The 22,429-nt window shown below is 53.8% G+C and overlaps 1 protein-coding gene across 1 annotated transcript in view; it reads right to left on the reverse strand.

Annotated features, from left to right (window-relative positions):
* Positions 1–21,284, reverse strand: part of Ttbk1 (tau tubulin kinase 1) — a 36,346-nt gene extending 15,062 nt beyond the window's left edge. The window contains exons 1-12 of the mRNA XM_050122820.1: positions 21,177–21,284; positions 16,766–16,913; positions 16,239–16,312; positions 15,903–16,043; positions 15,117–15,221; positions 14,820–14,885; positions 14,315–14,407; positions 14,105–14,230; positions 11,643–11,797; positions 8,921–9,152; positions 8,568–8,746; positions 5,440–6,001 (exon numbers count right to left, since the gene is read on the reverse strand). Coding sequence (XP_049978777.1) covers positions 5,440–6,001; positions 8,568–8,746; positions 8,921–9,152; positions 11,643–11,797; positions 14,105–14,230; positions 14,315–14,407; positions 14,820–14,885; positions 15,117–15,221; positions 15,903–16,043; positions 16,239–16,312; positions 16,766–16,913; positions 21,177–21,284 — 1,989 coding nt within the window. The remainder of the gene's footprint in view (positions 1–5,439; positions 6,002–8,567; positions 8,747–8,920; positions 9,153–11,642; positions 11,798–14,104; positions 14,231–14,314; positions 14,408–14,819; positions 14,886–15,116; positions 15,222–15,902; positions 16,044–16,238; positions 16,313–16,765; positions 16,914–21,176) is intronic.
* Between the last annotated feature and the right edge of the window lie 1,145 nt (positions 21,285–22,429).

Consider the following 22,429-nt stretch of genomic DNA (forward strand, 5'->3'; position numbering starts at 1 on the left):
GCTGCAGCTGGGACCGCGAGATGCGGAGCACCGAGGGCACGAGTCTGTGGTTGCCGGCGGCCAGGGGCGCGTGGCGCCGATGGGGAGCACGCACGGGGCTGCTCTCGGCCGAGCGGCTGCGCTGAATGAGGGAACCGGAGGAGCCCGAGGAGCCGCCGCCGCCGGGGTGAGGGTAGTGCTCCGTCTCCAGCGTGGAGGAGGAGAACACGGAGGACGCCAGTCGTCGCAGGGGGCTGTACCGCGGGAGGGAGTGCCCCGAGAGTCTGTCCTCCTCCAACTGAAAGAGACCAAGAGAGTGGAGGAAAAAGAGGCATCAGGCACAGACTGGACAGCTCTTCTCGGGGGCCACCCACCGCTCACAGCCCCTGCGGCACCGGCGTCCCTGGCAGGGGGCAGATGGCGCTGGAGGAGGAGGCTGCAAGCTGCCCACCCAAGGTCCAGCCTTGGAACTGCCAGCGCCCTGCCCACCTCCTCCTTTCACAGCGTGGTCTCTGGGTGAGAGACCTCGTTCACTCACCTCCTCCCGGAAGCCTTCTGGGCTTAGCCCCATCTAGCACTGGGCTCCCACTGGGCTGGAACCTTCCTGTCAGGAAGGCCCTTTTGTTGCATCTTTTAGTCAAGCCCCCACCCAAGGCCGCTAACCTAACCACATTCCACACTCCTCCAGATCATTTTTAACATATTTGTGGTGCTGGAGCTTCAGTCGGGGTCTCCTGCTTGCTAAGCAAGTGCTTTGTCAATGAGCAATGACCCCCAACCCGCCTCAAGAGATTTAAAACAGCTGCTGCTCCCTCCTTGTCACCCTCAGCCTCCTTATGGGAGGTGTTGGGGTCTCAGGGTCAGTGTGGGTGGACTCTGGCGTCCAAATACTCACGTCTTATTTGCAAGAAGTCAAAAGAGTGTTTTGTTTGTTTTGCAGTCCTGGGGACCAAACCTAGGGCCCTGAGCTTGCTAGGCAAAACCTCTACCAGGAAAGCTTTTTGGTTTTTGTTTTGTTTTTGAGATAGGGTCTCATTCTGTAGCCCACACTAGCCTAAAACTCACTATTTAGCCCAGGCTGGCCTCTAACTCTTAGTACTCCTCCTGGGTCTGCCTTCCAGGCAGCAGCATGACAGGTACGGGGCATCAACCCAAAGATGTCTTAACCCCAACTCTGTCACCCACAGCTGGGTGACCCTTGACTTCAGTTCTCTGTGCCTCAAGGTCTTCCCCTTAAGATGGGGTCAAAATGGCTGCCACCTCCTAGGCTTTGAGGACCAGATATGCAGGGCACTTACAGCCGTGAGGGACTGTGTGTTCAGGAGCCCGTAGAAGACAGTCCTCAGAATGGCAGCCCCGGAGGTTGCTGAGCTGGGATAGGGCAGCTACAAAGTTGGTGGTGGCCATAGGAACCCTATCTCTGTGCCTCCTGTCTCCAGGGGGACAGGGAACACGTTCCAGGCACACGGGAATGGGCATGGTGGCCTGGTGTCCACAGACTTTGCCTCTCCTTACCCCTGGCTCTCTTGGTGGCTCTGAGGACTGAGTGATGGAGGAGAGGGGAAGGGGGCTGTAGCCACCCTGCTCCGGTATGCCTTGCTGATGTCAGCCGGGAGGGGGTCACGAGAGACCTCCTTCAGCGAGGAGGCAAGGTTAACATTCTAACTTCATCATCTGCTCCACCCCACACCAGTCTGATCCCTCTGTCAGCTTCTCTGGTGGCCAAATTTGGGCTCCTTATTTTTTAGTTTGCAGTGAGAGAGGGCTAAGGCGCCCACAGCCGCTCTCAGAGCACATGAGGGGCCTTGAGTACAATATCAGAGTTTGTTCTCCATCAAAGAGGTCTTAGAAGCTGGAGCTGGATCCCAGCATGGTCTCTGCTCCAGGCTCACAGTGACCACCCATCTGTCCTCAATACCCATATGAAGTCACCTTTGTGAGCACATCCTAGCTTCCCCCCACAAGGCCCTAGAGCAGACAAAAATTCTCCATCCTTTTGATGGCCCTGATGGTAAGTGCGTATCTTCCCGCCTGTCCTCCCAGCCCATTCCTCTTGACTGCAAGCTCTGACCCGAGGACTGAAAATGAGGCCTTGCTAATCCTTGTCCCCCAGGCCCAGTACACTGTCCAGCTTGTAACACAGTAGTGTTTGGGTGGCTTTCCAGCACATGTCTATATGTGTAAGGAGTGTTAATGTGCTGTGCTGTTGACCTCAGACATCTAACCAAGACACAAACGTTCCCTTTGCCCAAGCTGAGCTATCTCCTTGGCTCCTGCCAATTTGCACCTGAACCACCCCCTGAGAAGGGAGCCAGGCGTTCACATAGCCACACTATGCGCACCAAGGGACAACCCAGTGCCTAGCTCCACATCTGCTCCCACGGCTGTTGGTGACAGGTTACTGTGTTTGTGTGGTAATGACTTCTACAGGGACAGTTCACACATCCAACTCTGAATGTGCGACACCAGGTCTCGGAGGGATTCCTCGGAGAATCCAGGAATAGGGAAGACTCTCACAGGTTTACCACAATGTGTAACAAAGCATACAGCCCCAGCCTAGCCCAAAGCATGCCCCCCAACAACAACGAAGTAAACACACGCCAGTCCGGTTTGTTCCCTCTGCCTCGGAGAACAAAGGTTTTACCTCACCCTGGTGTCCTGAAATACACACAGAACATGTCCTGTTCCATCTGTTTCACCCATAGGCAACCAAAGACACTGCACATGCAGGCACATCTGCCAATGAGCCTAGCCAGCTGGTGTGCCAGCCGCGTGCACGCGCGCGCGCGCACACACACACACTGGACTGCTCCAGGCACTCTGACCCTGCGCAGACCGTCTGCTTCTCTGACCTGCATTGATACTCTGCATGTTCGACACACATGCCTTAGATAGGGTTCCCAACAGAGACGCTGACCCAACTGCCTGGTGTCGTGTCCCGGCTCTACCATTGGCAGGCCAGAAAGCTTGCTCGTTTATTGTAGGTTACTGCTTTGAGGCTGTTTCCCCACCTGGTAAGTCAAGGTCACCGTGTATACTGGACCAGTCACATAAATCTGCACATGCATTTGCAGTGTGCCGTGCTGGCTGCCATCATCACCGTTTCTGTCATTATCCTCCCTGCTCTGGTTCCAAAGACAGTGATGTGTGCACATATGTCCACATCCACACGTCAAAGCACACTCAAGATCAGGGGGCTCAGAAAAATACACACGTAGTTGTAGAATGTTAAGACACCTCAATTCTGCATAGTATGGGGAAACCGAGACTGGCAAACACCCCTCTTCCCCACAGACACAGTTCACTTCCTGTCCATGTCTGCACAGCAGGCCTGTCGCTGGTTCTGAAAGAGTCCCCAGCATTAGCACGACACCTAGGATGCACACAATATCTGCAGGAGAGAGCAACCTGCAAGGATTCCTGGTCCTCTTGTTCTGAGACCGGAAGGAATCAGTGGCTGGCCCACAGTGACCAGGAAGGAACAGAACAGAAAGCCGACTTTTATCCGTGTTTCCTTCCACTCCAGGACCACTGTCTATGACCTTGTACCAAGTTGACATTTCCTGGGGACCCCACCCATTGCGCCAGTCCCTTTGGTTTGGGGTGCTGATGAGGGAGAACAGGGCGTGAGAAGTTCTGAGAACATCTCGTTTGCCCCCACTTTCCCCAGAGCCATTTGTGGGAACAGTGGTCGTGGCTGAATCATACCAGCCCGCATACTGCCAGGGTGAAGCCTCCACATCAGGGAGCTAGGGCCTCTGTGGGTGGGGACTCAAGGTCCCCAGTTTCTCATTACTATATACGGGTACAAGGCAAGACCAGATAGATATTCTCCAGGATTGGGGATCAAAGAATCACTTCTAGAAAAGTCCTCCTGACATGACCAGAGCTGCCCTGTCCACCCAGCCATCCCAACCTGAGTGAGTGTCAAAGCCGGCTCCTGGGCTATACCCAGGCACCACACACAGCCCCACCATTAGATCACAAGTGGAACAAGCTGCAAGCTCTGAGACGTTGCAAGAGCTGACGGTCACTTCTCAGTCAGAGGTCAGCTGGCATCCCACATAGAGGAGCTTGGCCAGGACGGTGGCTTCACAATCCTGTTCTGACAGGGTGTCCTTAGAAGGACACACACACACACACACACACACACACACACTCACACCCCACCATTACTACAGTGAGGCATGCTTCCGATCCCCAGATCAGCATTTCCAAATCCTTTATCTCTCCATACTTCTTCAATCTGTCCATCTACACTAGGTACAATTGTGCAGGCCCGTAAGATCACACACATGCTGAAGACCGTGCAAAGGACTGGAAACCAGCATGGCCTACACGGTGGGACCTTGCCTCAAAACACCTAGAGGAGGAGGCGCCACTGCAGCCAGACAGGGCTCCCAACATGCCTATTCTTGTGAGCTCGCTTAGGATGACCCTAACCTTCCAGTCTTCCTGCCCCAACTGCCCAAGTCCTGGGATTACAGGAGTGTGCACAACACCCTAGTTTTATGTGGCCCTGGGAACTGAACCCAGGGCTTTGATCACGCTTCCCTCCCTGGAGCATCCCCCTGCTGGGAACGATGGGTTGCCGTCAGTGCTCTCCCACCCTGGTTTTGCTCAACTCTCTCCCTATTTCTTCTCCCCTGCTCTGGTCCCTCCTGGTCAGGATTAAGGACTCCTCTCTCTCTCGTCCCTCAGTGTGCATCTAAGAGCATTTCTTAGGTTCTGCCCCAACTCTTGGACCTCCCTCTCCTGCATGGTTCTCTTGGGTACCAGCACCCACTCCCATGGTTCCTATGAGACCAGGTGATATCTCTTTCCTGAGCAATGGATGACACAACATGGCCATCCTTCAGCTAGCGAGAGATGACTGCGTCCAGTCTGAACCCACACACATGCCCTCAGAGTACCAGGCATCTGATGAGATATTTCCACCCCGCAACCTGCCCTTCACCATAGCCCTTCCTTCCATCGGCCTTGCCCCATGTCACAGTCTACTTCCTGGCCTAGGCCACCAGGGTACTCTGGCTACTAAAGACATTGGCCTTCTTGCTTCTAAACTTTTACCCTTTCAATTCACTTACTACAAAGTAGCCCAAGAGATGTCTAAAGTCTCAAAGCCACCACAGTGTCATACTCCTATTTAAAAGCCTTCGATGAGTTACCCTAGGCCCTGCTTCCCATCCTCATCGGTACCGTGCTGAAGACTGCCCCCACAAGGTCTGTGTATGCTCTCCTCGGGGCTCCGGAGGCCTTTCTCCTGCTTTGTCACCTAGCTGGACTCATAAGACTTAGCCCACAACTTAAGCCTTGTCTGTCCCCACTTACACCTGTCTGTCTCCACCATGGCCCTGTCACTGCTGGGTTCCTAGGCCAGAGGGGCAACAGTGGAACACACTAGGCCTGCCTGCACGGCTCTAGGGGTCTCGGGATAGGAGAGTCATACACAAGTCTTACCTGTCTCTGAGGGCCCGTGGGGTCCGACTCTCTCCGTCGAGGGCGGGGTCCCGAGTGCAGGGGAGAGTGGGAAAGGCTGCCAGGCGTGGGTGGCTGGGATGTCTCTGACCGGCCATCAGCCTGGCTAAGCTGAGGTGGTGCAGGCTGGGGCAGCATCTGCCGCAGGTCCTCCTCTGCCAGCGTCTGCATGCCACGTCCTCGGGGCCTGACAGTGGGCTCTGTCCCTAGGCGTCTCCTTTCCTCACCCTCGTCAGGCAAAGGCCGCAGCTCCTCAGGCTCCTCATCCGTGGTACCTGACGTGCTCGGCTCGGCCCCAGGAGGGAAGTCCTTGAGCTCTGTCTCTTTGTCAATAATAACCCATTCCTTGCTGTCAAAGTCTTCCTCCTCAGCCAGAGGCACCGAGCGGAAGGCGTTGCTCAGGGCCTCCTGCTCCACGGAGGCTGACACGTCCATGCGGCCGCTGGCCTGCCTGTCCGCATGGCCTGTGTCCACTGACAACATCTGAGCTGGCTGTGAGGAGCAGGCCTGTCGTGAGGGTGACCCAGGCAAATCCATCCGTGACCTGCAAGAGTCACCCGAAGGGAGCTCAGTGCTGGCCTCTGAAGCCCCGAGGACATCAAGCCAGTGGCAGTCACATCAAGAGTGTGACTGTGTGACTGCATCAACATCACTTTCTAGAAACACTTCACTTACCTATCCACCTGTCATTCATTTAGCAAATAAATATTCCTTAATGCTTACCATCTTCCAGGAAGATGAGCGTGCAGAAAGCGAACTCATCCATCTCCTCTGGGCTACTCTGGGGAATCCAGCCTTTCCAACACTCAGCAGGTACTTACGCTCCATCTGTGGTTCCCTCCTGCTGCACCCAGGGCATATGTACCCTGACACCTGAGTTTACAGATGGCTCCGAGCTCCACTTCTGACACCCTCCGGTCCTGCCCAGCTGGCACTTTATAACCCCAGGCAGGCTGGGCCTTGCAGTCCCTAGCCACAAACCTGAGTCTGCATTCCTTAGCCTGTACCCAGGGCCTCTCAACCTAACCGTTTTGCTCTTTCCCTAGCCAGGCCTATCAGATCCACTCGTTTTTCTAGCTTTGGAGCCTGTCCTGGAACTAACTCTTGTAGACCAGGTTGGCCTCGAACTCACAGAGATCCACCTGCCTCTGCCTCCCAAGTGCTGGGATTAAAGGCGTGAGCCACTGCCCGGCCTCACTCGCTTTTCTTTATCAGTTCACCCTCACCTCAAAGGCCTGTGCCTCCATCCTCTTCTCCCACCTTACTCTGAAGAACTTCCTGTGGTGAGTCCCCCTTCCCTACACGGGCAGTTACTTGTCCCCACAAGGCACCCCGAGCCCCCACCACACCATGGACCTCAGACCAGCTGGTGTATCTGTCTTCCTTACAGATAGACTGTGGCCTTCGCCTGGCAGGGCCTGGTTCCTCTAACGTCTAAACTCAGGGCACAGATCCTGCTGGGACTTCTGTCATCATCCTGAACTGTGCCTTTGACTCTCGATCAGCACTCAGAAGGTCTCTGTTCGGTGTGGCAGCAGCCCCAAAGGGAGGTGTCTCTTATACCGTGTGGTTGTGTGTGGTAAAGGAAGATGCTACGTAAGGAAGAAGTGTTGGCTCCTGGCCCCAGAACAGCAAGAAAAGCACCAGGCCTAACTCATGTGGGGTCAGTGACTCCGCTGCAGAGGAAAGATGCGCGGAGCAGAACTCCCATTAGCCTTTCTAAAAGACCCTGCCCTACCTGCATGGCCACCGCATAACCCATTCTACACCGTATTTGAATCGATTTGTTAGTAAGGCTTAAAACAAAACATCATTGACAGAGGCCGCCCTGGAACTCCCTGCACGTGGATGATCACATTCCCTGAGAGCACAGTTTGTTCTGAGGGACAGGAAGGACAGAAGGTAAGAAAACAGGAGGTGAGCTCTGCACGTGTGTGTTCCTGTGTGTCTAGAAGACAAGGGTGAGAATTGGGACACCCCAGCCTTATCTGCCCTTGTGCCCCAAGTGCCACCAAGCCATCCTACTCCTTCCCTATGGCAGCATCCTGAACCTTCTGTAGCAGAAACTCTCCTCACCCACCCCTTCCTGCCAGTCTCGGGGGAAACTGCCATTGTTTCCCCGACTGCTCCTGAGCCGGTAGCTCTTCCAAACTAGGGACACTTGCCCTCTGGTCTCCATCATGTCCCTTCCTTGCTTCTCCGTGTCCATGGGACTCCATGCTGCCACGGGTGAAGATGAGGTCTCTGATGGTGCCTGGCAGGACAGCCCAGGTAAGCGAGTGTGTGCTGTCACACACGGAGGGACCCAGACCTGTCTTGGGTTTGTCTAGCCCCCAAACTGGCACCGTGTCCGATCTGGAAGATTGGGACAGTTTAGGGCAAGGTCCAGGGGAGGGGCCGTGGCTGGTGTGGGTCATCAGGAAAGATACTGAGTGGGCATCAGAAAGGATGCCATCTTCCTGCAGGGCCGAGAGCCTCTTTTCTCTTTCCAGTGCAGAGAAGGCCCTGGTCTACTCTGGAGCAAAGGTCCTCAGATGCTAAGGAAAATCAGTGACTTTCATCTTCCAGGAGCTCCCCACCTGGTGTCCCATCCACTCAGGTGATGGCCTGGCTAACCCCTGCCAGCTACACCCACCACGGCCAACTTTACCTCATCCCACCTTCCAAAAGCCAATTCCCTCAGCACCCCCTGCAACCCTTCCTCTCACCAGCCGTTTCTGCTGGGTCCCTCTGCTCTCGGTTCACACCTCTTAGGCCCCCAAATCTGTCTCACCCTGCCACCAGCAGTCCCTTAAACTTCTCTCGGGCTCTCTGCCTGCAGGTCAAAGGAAACCCGCCTCTGCTGCTCTTTGGGCACCTGTGAATTGTTGTCTAGGAAAACGTCACGCAGAACCACGACCTGGGTCCAGACACTGGCCTGTCCCATTCTTTCCTCCATGGATGTCCTACCAGAGGCCACCAACTGACCCCAAATCAAGCGCAGCCTTCACCATGCTTTCTAGAGTTCCCTAACTACTGCCTCATAGATGACCTTCCACGGACCAGCCACGCTGATGAGGGCAGATGGGACCAGAAGGCCTCTGTCACCCGAGTCCTGTCTACAAACTCACCTCCTCTCATGCAGGTCTGCCCGCCCATCAGCTGCTGTAGATAGTCTCTCTGACTCTGGGCTGTTGACCCTCCGGTAGCGTAGAGACCGTACTGGGGTTGTTGGGGAGTCTGGAGGGGCACGCACTGGGGAACTGGGGACCCCTACTCCTCGACTCTGCTCTTCCTCCACACAGGGGGTCTGTGGAAGAGAGGATACAGTGAGTTGGGGTTCACAAGCTGGCTATGGGTCAGAGGCTTTCTCACGTTTAAAAGAGACATGAGGCAGGTTGGTGGCAGGTTGGGAGGATAGGGCCAAGGGCTGGGAACCCAGATGGGGATGGCTACCCACACCCTTCTGCCTGGATGCAATTACTTTGCCAATGTTGATGCGCAGTTTGTTGCGGTTGACATCTGTCTCCTCCCACACTTCAGCCTCAGGACCCCCAGTGTGGGGGACAAGGTGGGGACCAGGGCCCAAGCCCTCTGGCGGCCTCCCAGGCAGGATCGGGGGTGCATTCTCCTGGTCACTCAGGTGCTCGCCCTGGAGCACGTCCTCAGTGTTCTCGCGAAGCAGGTCCCCTGGTACTGGTGTCACGTTGACCACTCTGGGGAGAACAGGAGAGTCATGGGCAGGACTGGAAGGGACGTCCTTTTGTCTCTTTGACTTCCTGCCAGCACAGGCCCTGGGGAAATCTCCAGAGTGGACGCTCCATTGCCATCCCTGACCCACAGGCCTCTGAGACCAGACCATCCTCACGCTGGCAGGGACTGGCACATCCCCACTGAGCCCCTCCTTTTTAGGGGACCCGTGAGTTTCCCAGCCCTTGCTGCAGCCCATTGTCAGTGCCTCGCTCCTTCCAGACCCCAGAGAAGTCTGAAAAGACCCTATATACTCCTTATCCAGAGATCTTTTTAAAAAGATGCATTTACTTTTATACGTATGAGTGTTTTGCCTGCATGTATGTATATACACCATGTGTGTGCAGTGCCTGAGAAAGACATTAGAGAGCGCTGGATCCCCTGGTCTGGAGTTACAGACAACTGTGAACCACCATGTGTATGCTGGGAATCTAACCCAGGTCCTCTGCAAGAGTGGCCAGTGTTTTTAACTGCCGAGCCCTCTCTTAAGTTTCATGTTTCAGCTCCTTAATACATTTCATTTTCTATTTTTGTTGTTTATTTTTATCTCTGTGTGTACACAAGAGTACATGATACCGAATGAATGTGGTGGTTGGATGACAACCTTAGTGGCTGGCTCTCCTTCCACCTTGAGACGCAGCTGTGGCGTGTGTGTGTGTGTGTTCACCTGTGCACATGCATGTGGAGCCCAAGGGTTGGTGTGGGAATGTCTTCCTCTAAGGTTCTTCACCTTGTTTTTTGTTTTTGTTCATTTCTTTGTTTTTTTGAGAGAGTGTCTTACTATGTCATCCTGCCTGGTCTGGAACTTGCTATGTAAACCAGGCTGGTCTCAAATTCCCAGAGATCTGCCTGCCTCTGCCACCTGAGTACTGGGATCAAAGGTGTGTGCCACCCCACCTAGCCCTCACCCTGTGTTTTGAGACAGGGTCTCTTAATGGACCTGGAACTCGCCATTTCAGCTGGACTGACTGGCCGGCTGACCCCCGGGTCCACTGAGGTAAGGTTCTCATGTGCATCAGGTTAGCTGAGCTGCAAGTTCAGGGGTTTCTGTCCCTACACTCAGGGGTTTCTGTCTCGCCACAGGGACACATAGATTCCAGAGGTGCAGTACTGTGTCTCCTTTCTGTGGGTGCTGTGGGCCCTACCTCAGGTCCTCACACTTGGCCTGCAGGTGATTTATCCACTGAGCCACATCCCCAGTCTCTTCTTTCTGTTTTTAAAACAAAGTCTCCCTGTGTAGCCCAAGCTAGTCTCAAACTCATAATACTCCTGCCTCATCCTGCAATTAGATATGTACCCTCATGCCCCACTTCTCCGAGTAACCTTAGTACAGAACTGGGCCACTGTGGTGTGCCAGCAATTTCTGTGACATCTTCCTCCCAAAGGCGGCCCTGGATTAGGTGTTGCGACGGCCAGTCTTGGCTGTCTGTCGACTTGACCACGTCTGCATTTAACTAAAACCTAAACGGCCAGGCACACCTGTGAGGGAGTGTTCTTAAATCGTGTGAAGTGGGAAGACCCACTTCTAACCTGGATCTATCTTTAAGGTGAGAAGATCCACCTTGAATCCAGACCTTTCGAAGTCAGAAATCCACCTTTAATCTGAGCCATGCCTTCTGCCTTTAGCCTTATAAAGGACACGGAGGACAGAAACTTGCTCTCCTTTGCCTGCTTGTTCTTGCTGTCACTGGCAAGTCCATTCTTTCACTGGCCTTAGAGCCTACTTCAGTGTATACTGAAGACCAGCAGAGACATCCAGCCTCATGGACTGAATAACTACCAATTCCTGGACATTGATAGACAGCCGTTGTTGGACTAACTGGATCACAGCCTATAAGCCATCTTAATAAATATATTCATTCTATAAGTTTTGTTTCCCTAGGGAACCCTGACTGGTAGAGGTGGGACCCTTTAGTCAGGATTCTCCCCCAGACACCCTTCCATGTGCCTCACACGGTTCTGAAATCACTGGCCACCTCCCAGCATTGGCCGAGGCCCTATGAAGACAGGGGTCATTGTCCCTCTGAGCCCCGTGGCGTCTGGATGTGAGATATACAAGTTCGTCGTCTACAATGAGGAAGGGAGGCTGCGGCTCAAGTCGCTTCACCCAGGATCTCTTCCTTAGTCAAAAGATCTAAATGAGCCGGGCGGTGGTGGCGCACACCTTTAATCCCAGCACTTGGGAGGCAGACACAAGCGGATCTCTGTGAGTTTGAGGTCAGCCTGGTCTACAGGGCGAGTCCCAGGCTAGCCAAGGCTGCAGAGAAACCCTGTCTTGAAAATAAACAACAAAAAAGCTCCAAGAAGATACCCACTCCAGCTCAGATTCAGCGCAGACCGTGACGGGATAGCTCAAGAACCCAACATGAAGACACAACCAGGGTCCAAGGAGGATGAGAGGGGCTGGCCTCCTGGGTGACCGCCCCACGCACCGTGATGCCCCCGCTCAGACTCACCCGAACATGGCTGCTGTCTGCCGGGTGTTCTGCTGGGGTGGGGTGGAGGTGCTTGTGGACAGGAGGGTATCAGTGCCTGCCTTCTCCCAGTCAAAGGCCTCATTCTCAGCAATGCCCCGTTCCTTCATGCTGTTCTCAAACACCGACATGATCAACTGCAGGGGTGGGGGTGGCAGGAGGACAGAGAGGTGACCCCGGGGCTAGCCAGGTGAAAGGGGCAATGGCTGGGATAGCAGTGGGGGGAAGATGGGGACTTCCGGCTCAGAGACGGGCCTCGGGGGGCACTGGAAGGAGAAGGGCACATGGGTTTCAAAGGAAAACAAAGCACAAAGCCCTATGCAAATGAGCATCTTGGATGAAGCCCACCAGATGGACACTAGTCCCCTGAGGACAGTCTCCAGACTCTTCCGCCATTCCTGTCATCTTAACAGGCACATCAATGGCCCTGAACCACTGGGTTCCCTCATGGTCTTAGGCCTCTCTGCAGGCTGCTGCCTCTGATGGGGTGCCTTTCCCACCCTCCTCCCTGACACCTGCCTCACCCTCCCATACAGCTCCCCCTCATCACTGGGCACAGAACCTTCCTTCTGCATTATTTCCATGCTTCTCTGCCCATTCTTCACCTCTGGCAGTCATCACGGGGCTTTAGTATGTAGGTGTGTGTAACTGTGTGGACCAAGGGACTCAATGAGGCCAAGCCAGGGCAAGAAGTGGGATGTCAGCTCACCAGCAACTGGGATGCTGGGTTCAAGAGGTAGCAAGTGGCTACAAAACCTCTGAGCAGCCCAGGCCATTTAAGGTTGGGCTGGCTCTCTTCAGAGCCAGACTTGCTTTGGTGTCTACTGCGTGAAGGAGACCGAGTCCCTGCAGTGGGCACCACTGTGCCTCATGCACAGCGGTTTCTGGGTAAACACCGATGATGTGTGTCTACAGTCTCCAAACAGAGCGACAGGTGCCATGAGGTGTAGTGACGGAGCTGTGGGGAGGGTTAGACCTGGAGTCAGGCAAGCATCCCTCCCAACAGGGATGTCGATGAGGGTGGTGGCGTGATGTACCACCTGGTCATGTCACAGTCATTGTGACTGTGCTACAGCGTACTCCAGGGTGCAGTGATGCTGGCACCCTCAGTCACATACACAACGTGACACACAATTATGTATAGTACATAACACTATGTGCTTGACTTTGGGTTGTGTGTTTATTTTTTTTAATTATGTGTATATGTGTGTGGGGGGTATACATATGAATGCAGGTGCCGTGGGCCAGAAGATGCTGTCAGCTTCCCTGGAGCTGGCTTGTATGTAGTTGTGAAACTCCTGACATGGTGCTGGGAACTGAACTCGGGTCCTCTGCAGGATCAGCAAGCGCTGTTGACCAACGCAGCGTTTTCCTAGCCCTGTTGTTACTGAGACAGGGTCTCCCTGTGCAGCCCAGGCTGACCTCAAATTCATGATTCTCCTGCTTCTATCTCATGGGTTCTGGGACTATAGCTGAGTATCACCACACCTGGCAACACTAGTTTTTAAATCACTATTTTAGAACATACACCCTCTACTTAAAAAAAAAAAAAGTTGACTGAGGTTGGTTATGCGGCTATGTTGGTAGAATGTCTGCGTGTTTGCCATGCAGGAAGCCCTGGGTTCAGTCTCAGGCACAGCACAGCACTGGGCACGGTGGCACGCGTCCTAAATCCCAGCATCTGGGAGGTGGAGGCAGGAGGGTCAGAAGTTCAAGGTCATCTTCAGCTACACAGTGAGTTTGCGGACAGCTGGTCTACATGAGACCTTGTCTCAAAAACACCAGCACTGTAATCTGCTACAGCTTGGGAGGCTCGTGTTTACTGGTCTCTTACTTGGGTCATTTTTCTCTTGAGTTTTACTTAATCTCATCTTGTTTGCCATGCTGTAGGACCAGGGGTATGAAGGGGAGGTCCTGTCCAGGTTTGGGAAGTGAACTCTTACATGGCATTCAGGGACATTTTAAGGATGGTCTGTACCCTGTCAACAAGGGATGCATCACTGTCTCTGAGCCCAGCCCTTCTCTTAACCACGAGGTCTATCTACCCTCAGTTTCCCATCTATGAACAATCATCCCAGTTAGCTTCCCGCAGAGTTCTGCTGTCAAACACATGATGGTCACTCCCCTCCCAGGGTCTCATTATGTCACCCAGCTGGCCTGTCCTCAAACTCACAAAGACATCTGCCCCCTGCCCCAAGTGCTAGAATTAAAGGTGTGTATGACCATGCCCCTGCCTCAGATGCTTGACTGTGATAACACAAGAACACTACGTATACTGGGGAGGGTCGACTCTTGAAAAGGCTGAGCAGAGACTGCTTTAAACAGTTTGATGCAGGTAGATCAAGGGGACAGACACAGGGGCAATCTTGAATTATGCCAGGCTACAAGGGGGCATCACTGCTGGGAGCCAGAAGCTTCTCAGTTGTGCCCCAGGCTGGGGGTACCTGGTAATCAGGCTTGGTGAAGTAGTCAAGGCTGGCGATGTGGTCCAGAAAGAGATGGAACTCCGAGGGCATGTGCTTCAGCAGCATCCGGTGTTCGTACTTCTCCTTGATCATCCCCACCTGCTCCTGGAGGGGTGCGGACACAGACACAGCAGGTGAGGCCCAGCTGTTTTACCCTCTGCCTCTTCCACCCAGCAGCAGGAGCCTCACCTTGTCCTTGATCTTCCTCCAAGGTAGCTGGCCCACTGCAAACTCCACCAACATGTAGAAGAGGGACCACAGGTCATCGTGGCGGCCCATCTCCTGAGAGGTATGGAGAGCGTTACCTGCAGTTCTCACGCCCTCCTCTGAGAAGGGGTAGTGGACCCTTTTCTGGGGACGTCTGACACCTGGACCCAGACAGACAAAGCTGGGATCTCTCTGACTGTGGCTCGTCCTATACCTCAGCACGCAGACACCACAATAAATGGTTCTGTGCCTGTTCTGTCCATTTACCAGGGATTTTCAGTGGGAAGAGAAATGATGAGAGCCCAGAAGAGAAGGACATCACGGGAAGCCAGCGGTGACACTTGCCTCCCACTCCAAGTTTCAGGGGCTGACTGGCTACAGCCCACACCCCTTTCTTTTCTCCCCACCTCGACATCCACGGCCCACTTCATACCCAACTTTGTCCTGCAGCCCTTAGTCCTTAACTCAGGCTAGGCTGCTCACTCACCCGGTTCTTGTGGGCATTGACCGAGGCATAGCGAACAGTCCCCCGGAACCCGGCCACATTCCGAGGCTGCGCAAAAGAGACAACAGCTCAGGCCACACTGTCAACCCTCCCACCACCAAGACTAACTGCCCACTTCATCCCGATACCCAGGAGCCCAGGCTGTCATCCCAGGGTGGGATGTACTGATAACTGAAAAGAACCCAAGCCTGCTTAGGCAGCCACAAGGAAAACGGTGAAGTGTTCCCAGACCAGAGAATCCTTAGAGCCCCCACCATTCTCATGCCTAGTGGTACTCACGGGCCGGACGTCCCCTGTAGTGTTAGTGTACTGCCGGGCCAGACCAAAGTCCAACATGTAGCACTTTCTGTAGGTGGAAGGCAGCCGGCCCATGGCAAAGTTGGACTGTGGGAAGATAGCAGCTGTGAACTGGGGTCCAGCACCCCCAGACCCACTAAGACACTGCTGTGCCAGCATTGACGGGCCCCCCACCCATGGATCTTACATCCACCCACATTCATAGGAGGACGGCTGCGCATCTCAGCAATAGAGCAGGTATGGCTATCCTCAATTTAGAAACACAGGAAGGGAGGGTCAAAGGCTGAGGGGGTGAGATGCCCCCTCAATCAGAACTGGTGAAAACAGGCTTTGAGTGCCGGTCCACCCTGCTCCAAACCCTCAGCTCCCTACAGGGGCAGAGGGGTTTGGTATGGCTGCCTGGCTCAAAATCAGCTGCCCTGTGCCTTTTCTTGCCACGTGCTCTTAGGCCGTTCACCCAGCTTTACCCCTTTAGGTTAGAGGACTGTACTTTATTTTTCTAGCACCAAGATCCAAGATGCCACAGAAAGTCAGGTGGCCTCTCCTGACCTCCTCACCTCTAGACTGAGGGACTACACGGGGTCGAGGGTGAGAGATGCAGAATGGAGGGCAGAGATGAGAGCCGGGCACTAGGCCTGGCATGGCCGAAAGGTGAGAAAGAGGAGATGGGGTTCGGTGTAGATCTAGAAATGCTCAAGTACAAGAGGCTCCGGCACTGGAGCGGAGCAGCCAGGCTCCGGCACTGGAGGGCTCAGGCGCATCGCTCACCGGCTTGATGTCCCGGTGCAGGAAGCCCACGGAGTGAATGGCTTCGATGGACTCCAGGATCTGCTTGCCCAGCCGCAGTGTAGTGCTTAGCGTGAAAGTACCCCTCGGCTGGCTGCGACGCAGGTCAGCCAGGTTCCGACCCTGGGTGGGGTGGGCGAGATGGACAAGATGAGATAGGAGGGGAACTTTCCAGCTGCCACTGTGACGGCCACCCAGCCTTGCCCCCAAAGGGTTATGCCTACCTCTACCCATTGCATCAGGAACAGAAACCTCCCTTCCCCATGCTCCGCCCAAGTCACACGCTAGCTCTGGGGAAAGAGGTAGGTAGGGACATACCTGCAGCTGCATCACCACGTAGTTAAACTTCTCGTTCCGGCCACAGCCAATGAACCTGCACACGTGGTCCTTCCCTGCAGGGCACAGAAACAGGGCCTCCCAAGTCCCATTCCTTCCTCCTCATCAGCCACAGACAGGCTCTGGCGTGCCCCACCTCACACACACACACACACACACACACACACACACACACACACACACACACACACTATTTGTGCCCACCTAGCTCTTATGAGGGTTACGAGAATCTGAAGCGTTTTAACCTTGGAGCCACTTAGCCATCCCTCTGGAACACTCTTGAATCCTTCCCCAGCCCTGGTTCCAGGAACGCCTCTTTAAGGGCCTACAACCCCCACCCTAGTTCTGCCTTCTCTGGCCCCACTGTTGTCTGTAAGCCATGACCCGCCTCAGTTGGCCCCACAGACTCCCTCATTGCTCTCCATCCCTCTCCTAAGCTCTGGCCCCATTTTCTTAGATCCTGGCTCCATCACCTCCTTCCTTCCCATGCCCCAGCCCCAGAGTGGTACCTTGAAGCTTTTTGAGCACAGCCACCTCCATCTTGAGAACCTGCTTAGGCTGCTGGGCTGATTCCACCTTGAGGGCCACATTCTCCCTTGTCAGCAGATCCATGGCCTCGTAGATCTCACCAAAGCCCCCACCCCCGATCTTTTTCAGCTGTGGATGAGGGAAAGAACTGTGCTCAGGGATCAAGCTGGACAGTTCCTTAACCCACTTCTGCTGGTCATATTCTCCACTGATGGGTGGATGCATTCTTGAAGGGAAGAACCACCTGCCCCACCCAGTCAGTGCCCACACCTCCTCTCCTCTGAGACAGACAGCTCAGCCCATGAGTATAGATCTCTTCCAACACAAACTCACTCACACACACATACACACACTCACACACATATACTCACACACATTCACATACACACACTCACTCACACACACATACACACACACTCACACACATTCACACACATATACTCTCACACATTCACATACACACACTCACACACATTCACACACATATACTCTCACACATTCACATACACATACTCACATACACACCATACACACATTCACTCACACACACATACACACAAAAACTCACATTTCACATACACACATTCACATACACACACTCTCACACACACACTCATACACACTCACTCACATACACATACTCTCTCACACACATTCACACACACTCACACACACAGGACCAGACAGGTATCTGAATAGGAGCAGAAGAGAAGAGGCATGTGGCTTCAGGCAGACATGAAACAGCCCTGATGGTACAGAGTTTTAGAGATTGTGGCTCGTCCCACATCTCTTCTCTAAAAGGAGAGTGGGGCCAGGGGTGTAGATCAGTTAGGACAGTGCCTGCTTAGCATGCATGAAGCCCCAGGCTAGATCCCTAGTACCACATCCACCAGGCCTGGTGGTGCACACTGGGGAAGGAAGTAAAGGCTCAGTACCAGCCTGTGCTACATAGTAGGGCTAGCCTGGGATATCTGAGGCCCTGTCTCCAAAGAAGGGGAGGGAGGAAAAGAGAGAGGGAGAGACACAAGGGTAGGTGCTTCCTGCCAAATCTGACATCCTGAGTTTGATCCCCAAGACCCACATAAAAGGAGCGAGCCAATGGCCTCAAGCTGTCCTCTGACTTCTACACACACATCTTGGCACACAGAGCCACACCGCACATCAATAAATATAAAAAGAAAATAATAACAGTAAAAGACGGAAGAGGAGCCAAAGCTATGAGGAAGGGAGAAGTTTCTTGAGCCAGGGTAGGAAACAAGGAAAGAGGAAGGGAAAGGAGGAGAAAGAAGCAAAACTGTCCTACTCTGACAGACACTACCGGACAACAGAAGCCTAACAACCCGGTGGGGACGGCCCAGGGGAGCGCTAACCTTGGGAGCCAGTAACCTGTCCACACCCTTTCACAGCACGCTGTGTGTAAGCACAGACGGCAGGGTAGGTAAGACAGGGCTCACAGGCACAGTTTCCCAGGCTCCACAACACATGTGAGGACCATCTGACTCCCCACGGTGCACACGGGAAAGCCACAGGGCCCAGGACCTGTAATGCCTTGGCTGTAAATAACGGGCCTGCATTTTCTCTAAACTCCATCAACTGGAGACAGAACCTGTGAGTGTAGAACCTTTAAGGTTCCAGGACATGAGCCGCTTGGCACTGCCAAGTGCGGGAGCTGATGTTGAAGCCCCCAGAATCCCTGATGGTGGGACCATACCTAACACCTACTCCCCAGTTTCCCAGGGTCCCGGCTTCTTTATTGGCCTTTTCCTCAAACTAAGCCCATTTCTTTCCTGATTTGCCACCCATCCCTAGGGCAGGGGTCTAGTTGTGGCACCCATCCATCCAGTATCCTTTCCTCCTGCTCCGTAATGACGGCATGCTTATTCATCAAAAGATACAGTGGGGCTGGAGAGATGGCTTAGCCATTAATGGCTAGGCTCACAATCAAAACATAAATTTACTTTAGAACCACAGAGGAAAACTCGGTCTAGAATATGAATGTATTACTTTCTATAACAATGAAGCCATAAGATGCTATGCTTACTACCCTAAGGTAGTAAGAAGGTGTCATGAGCCGAAAGCACCTAGGCCGATGAACTCCACGAGGCAGACCCTTGAGAGATTCCCCTTTGGACCCTTTCAGGCCATTTCTCCTCTTCTGTATGTTCTAATGATCCCACCACATCAAAGGACCCCCCCCCCAAAGCAGAGAAGAAGCCCAGCCCAATGGAGCCTCGGTTTATTTGGGATGGACACCCTTTTCTTGCCTCCACTCTGGGCAACTAAAGTCATCTCAATTTCAAAAACTATTTGGGCCTCTTCTTTTTCCCTCAATAAGAGAGAGTCGAATTGAAACAAACCACAAAGACCTTTTCAGCCCCTGGACTCCAGTTCTTGCATGGGCTGAGTTTTGCTGACTGCGTTGCACCAGCAGACAGACCTCAGCCTGCCTTCTGATCGCAGAACTTGGCAAGTTAGCTAATCACATCTATGAAACAGGCGTGCTGGTAATTGCTGTATCTACTCCATCAGTGCCCGAGATAACCTACAGAGGACATCTTCACAGCCTCTGAGGATGAGAAGTGTCCAGAGAGGCTGGAGAGATGGCTCAGGGGTAAGGGGACTTGGCTGTCCTTCCAGAGGACCTGGGTTAAATACTCAGCACCCACATGACAGCTCACAACTGTCTGTAGCTCCAAGATCTGACACCCTCACACAGACACACATGCAGGCAAAACATCAATGCACATAAAATAAATTATTTTTTAAAAGGCACAGAACAAACACTAAGACTTTTATTTCTGCTGTTTGTTATGTGGCTTGCAAGGATCACCCCTAGAGAACAATTTGCTCATTTTATCTTTTGTTTTTTTAGGGAAAAGAAATTTATTTACAACTTACAGTGATCCTAATCACTGACACCCCCCCCCATTTCTCCGGGTTGCAGTCCATCTCTGATCCATGATTCCCGGTTCCCTCATTCCCACATCAGCCCCACCCCTCCCGGGTCTCTCCAGCTCTCCTGGGAAGGAACAGAAGGACAGTCCAGGTCTGGCGTACTTGCCCCCTCCATGGCCCCTCCCCCTCCCTCTGTCTCCTCTCTCCCCGTACACTTCCATCCTTCATAGAGCACAACAAGGTCTTTAGTCTAAACTCTGTGTGTGAACAGTCTTTTTCTAGCCTTTTCAGTACAAATGTTATTCAGTCTGCCATCTGCCAGACACCAAGTCCATGTGCCAGGGACCCGGGGGTCTTGAAGGGGTGCTCCTCACTTTGCCAAACACCCCTTCCTTTTACGGTTGCCCTGGCTCCTCCAGTTACTCTCCCTCTCAGGAATCCCCCTTCGGGGCCCTAAGAATCTCCTCCCTAACACCCCAACTCCCAATTCCTGAAAATGCTCTCCTTGGACCTCTGAGGACCTGCGCGGCCGGGTGACTGTTACCATGGAGATCCACCGGCACCCAGACCCCACCCTCCTCTCCAACCCAGCAGCCCTAGTGAGCAAGCTGAGCTTCACCACACCAGAGCCCAGGGACGCGCACACACGAACACAACTCTATACAGTGAAACACATCTGACCTCTATGGTTCTTTCTTCCCCTCTGGATCCCCATTTCCGCGCAGACCCCACGTACCCGCACACACTTTTCCCACACTATACCATCCTACATCACCCCGCCCTACAATAAAGAGGACACCAGGGTGCTTTACAGCGATGGAGAAAAAAGGATTTGGTCGAGGCTGACTGGCAGTAGGTCTGGTTCCCTAGACACAACCACTGCTCCAACCCTTACATAGCCCCCTCCCACCCAGGATATCATTCTCCCCCGACAAAGAAACGCGGACTACAACTCCCAGCAGGCCCAGGAGCCTGAAGTCCTGGGTTGGAGGAACAGGGCACGCTGGGAGATGGAGTCTCGGCGTGCTGCACCTGCCGCAGGAACCCGGCAAGGGAGGAGGGTGGATGGAGAAGAGGGAGTGCGGATGCGGAGGGAGCAGCCTAAAGGGCCTCTTTCCTCAGAACCAAGCCTTTCCGTCCTCTGCGAAAGCAAAGGAACACATGCTCACTCAATGTCCTTCCCCAAGGTGCGGCAGAGAAGGAGCCCCCTCCCCCACCATCCTCCTCCGCACCACGGGCTCTGCAGCTCACACCTAGGCATCCAACCAGGAGTTGTTCAGGCTAGGCTGGACCAACACGAGGAAGGGGTGAGAGGGAGCCGGGTTGGAGAGAGGATACTGGGAGAATGTGTGGACAAAAAATAACATTTGATCAGTATGCAAAGGAGATCGAGGACACCTCCCACTTAGGGTAAGGGCTCCAAGGGCACCAGTCTTGGGAAGTCTCCAGATCTCTGCTTCTCCTTTCCCAGACCCCTCCCTCTGCTAGGTCACTCACCACCTTCCAGCGATCTTTGACCACGTAGTTGGCCGGCAGGATGTCGGCCTGCTCCCCTCCCCCACTCATGTTGGTTTCGTCCTTAAGAGCAGCCGCTAGGCACTGCATCCGCCAGCCGGAGGGAGGGGTGTCCGCAGGGCCTGCCCTTGGGGGGCCATCTACCTGGGAGAGTGAGGAAGGGCAGTAAACAGCCTGGCGGACCCCCTAGACCACCTGACAGCTATGGAAAGAACCCCCATCCTGCTGGCAGGCATCCTTCCCAAGCCGGATTGTGTGCGGGGGGGAGCTGATGCTGGGGGAGATATGATGGAGGTCAGGGGAAGGGAGGTGTGAAAATCAGCAACAGGACACACAAGATGAAAACAGGAGAGGGCAGTGATGTGTGACCAAGCCATGGGTTTACCATAGAGACATTCCAAACTAATGAGGGGAAGATGTGCTAGCCAGTGGGCATCCTAGGCTGAGACCCAAGAATGACAAGCCTGAGTCACTCATTCTACCTGTGGTCCCAAGCATCTACACCTAGACAGTGTCACAAAACTCCTGAGGAGCTGTGCTTTGCTGGTTGGCTGAACGGAAAGACCTACGGGTAAGCCATGAGATACCCTCATCAGAGTGGCCGGCCAGCCAACCAGAGAGATGTGACCATCAAGAAAAATGAGGACCTTAAGGGTGGCATGAAGGCAGATGGATTGTAGCGAGTGGAGGCTGACCCCGCTGGCCAGGATATGTGCCAACAGTGACCACAAGACCATGGACTCGAGCTATGGACTTCAGAGGAATGGTATCCCAGTGTCCGCTCCACAGGGGCCAAGGCAGACTGAACTGGGGGCGAGCAGAGTAGTGGGTGCTGTCTGAGGGGAGGCAGGGTGACAGAGAATCACAGGTCTGGGAAGGCGGGGATGAGCAAGTCCATTTTCACATCTATGTGGAGTCAGCCAGGAGGAAGGCAGCTTCTGCTGTGCTTAAGTGGATAAAAGTTGACATGGGAGACAGTATCCCAAGCGACAGAGGACTAAGACACAAGTTATCCAAAGATGTGTGTGCTGTGTTCATGGACCCCTCTGTATGAGTGGATTCTTGCTTTGTGTGCACATGTGTAGAGAAGGGACCAGCAAAGGTGACTTTCTGGTATTTCTTCCAAGCCAGCCCAGAACTGGGAACCATCTCATCTTTCATCAACAGATACTCTATGTGTTCTGTGCCACACTCTAACCATGACCCTGGAGAGCCACACACAGGAGTGAAGGAAA

The sequence above is a fragment of the Alexandromys fortis genome, unplaced genomic scaffold, assembly GCF_014885135.2.
Source record: "Alexandromys fortis isolate MF-2015 unplaced genomic scaffold, M_Fortis_MF-2015_v1.1 scaffold_212, whole genome shotgun sequence".
Classification (NCBI taxonomy): domain Eukaryota; kingdom Metazoa; phylum Chordata; class Mammalia; order Rodentia; family Cricetidae; genus Alexandromys; species Alexandromys fortis.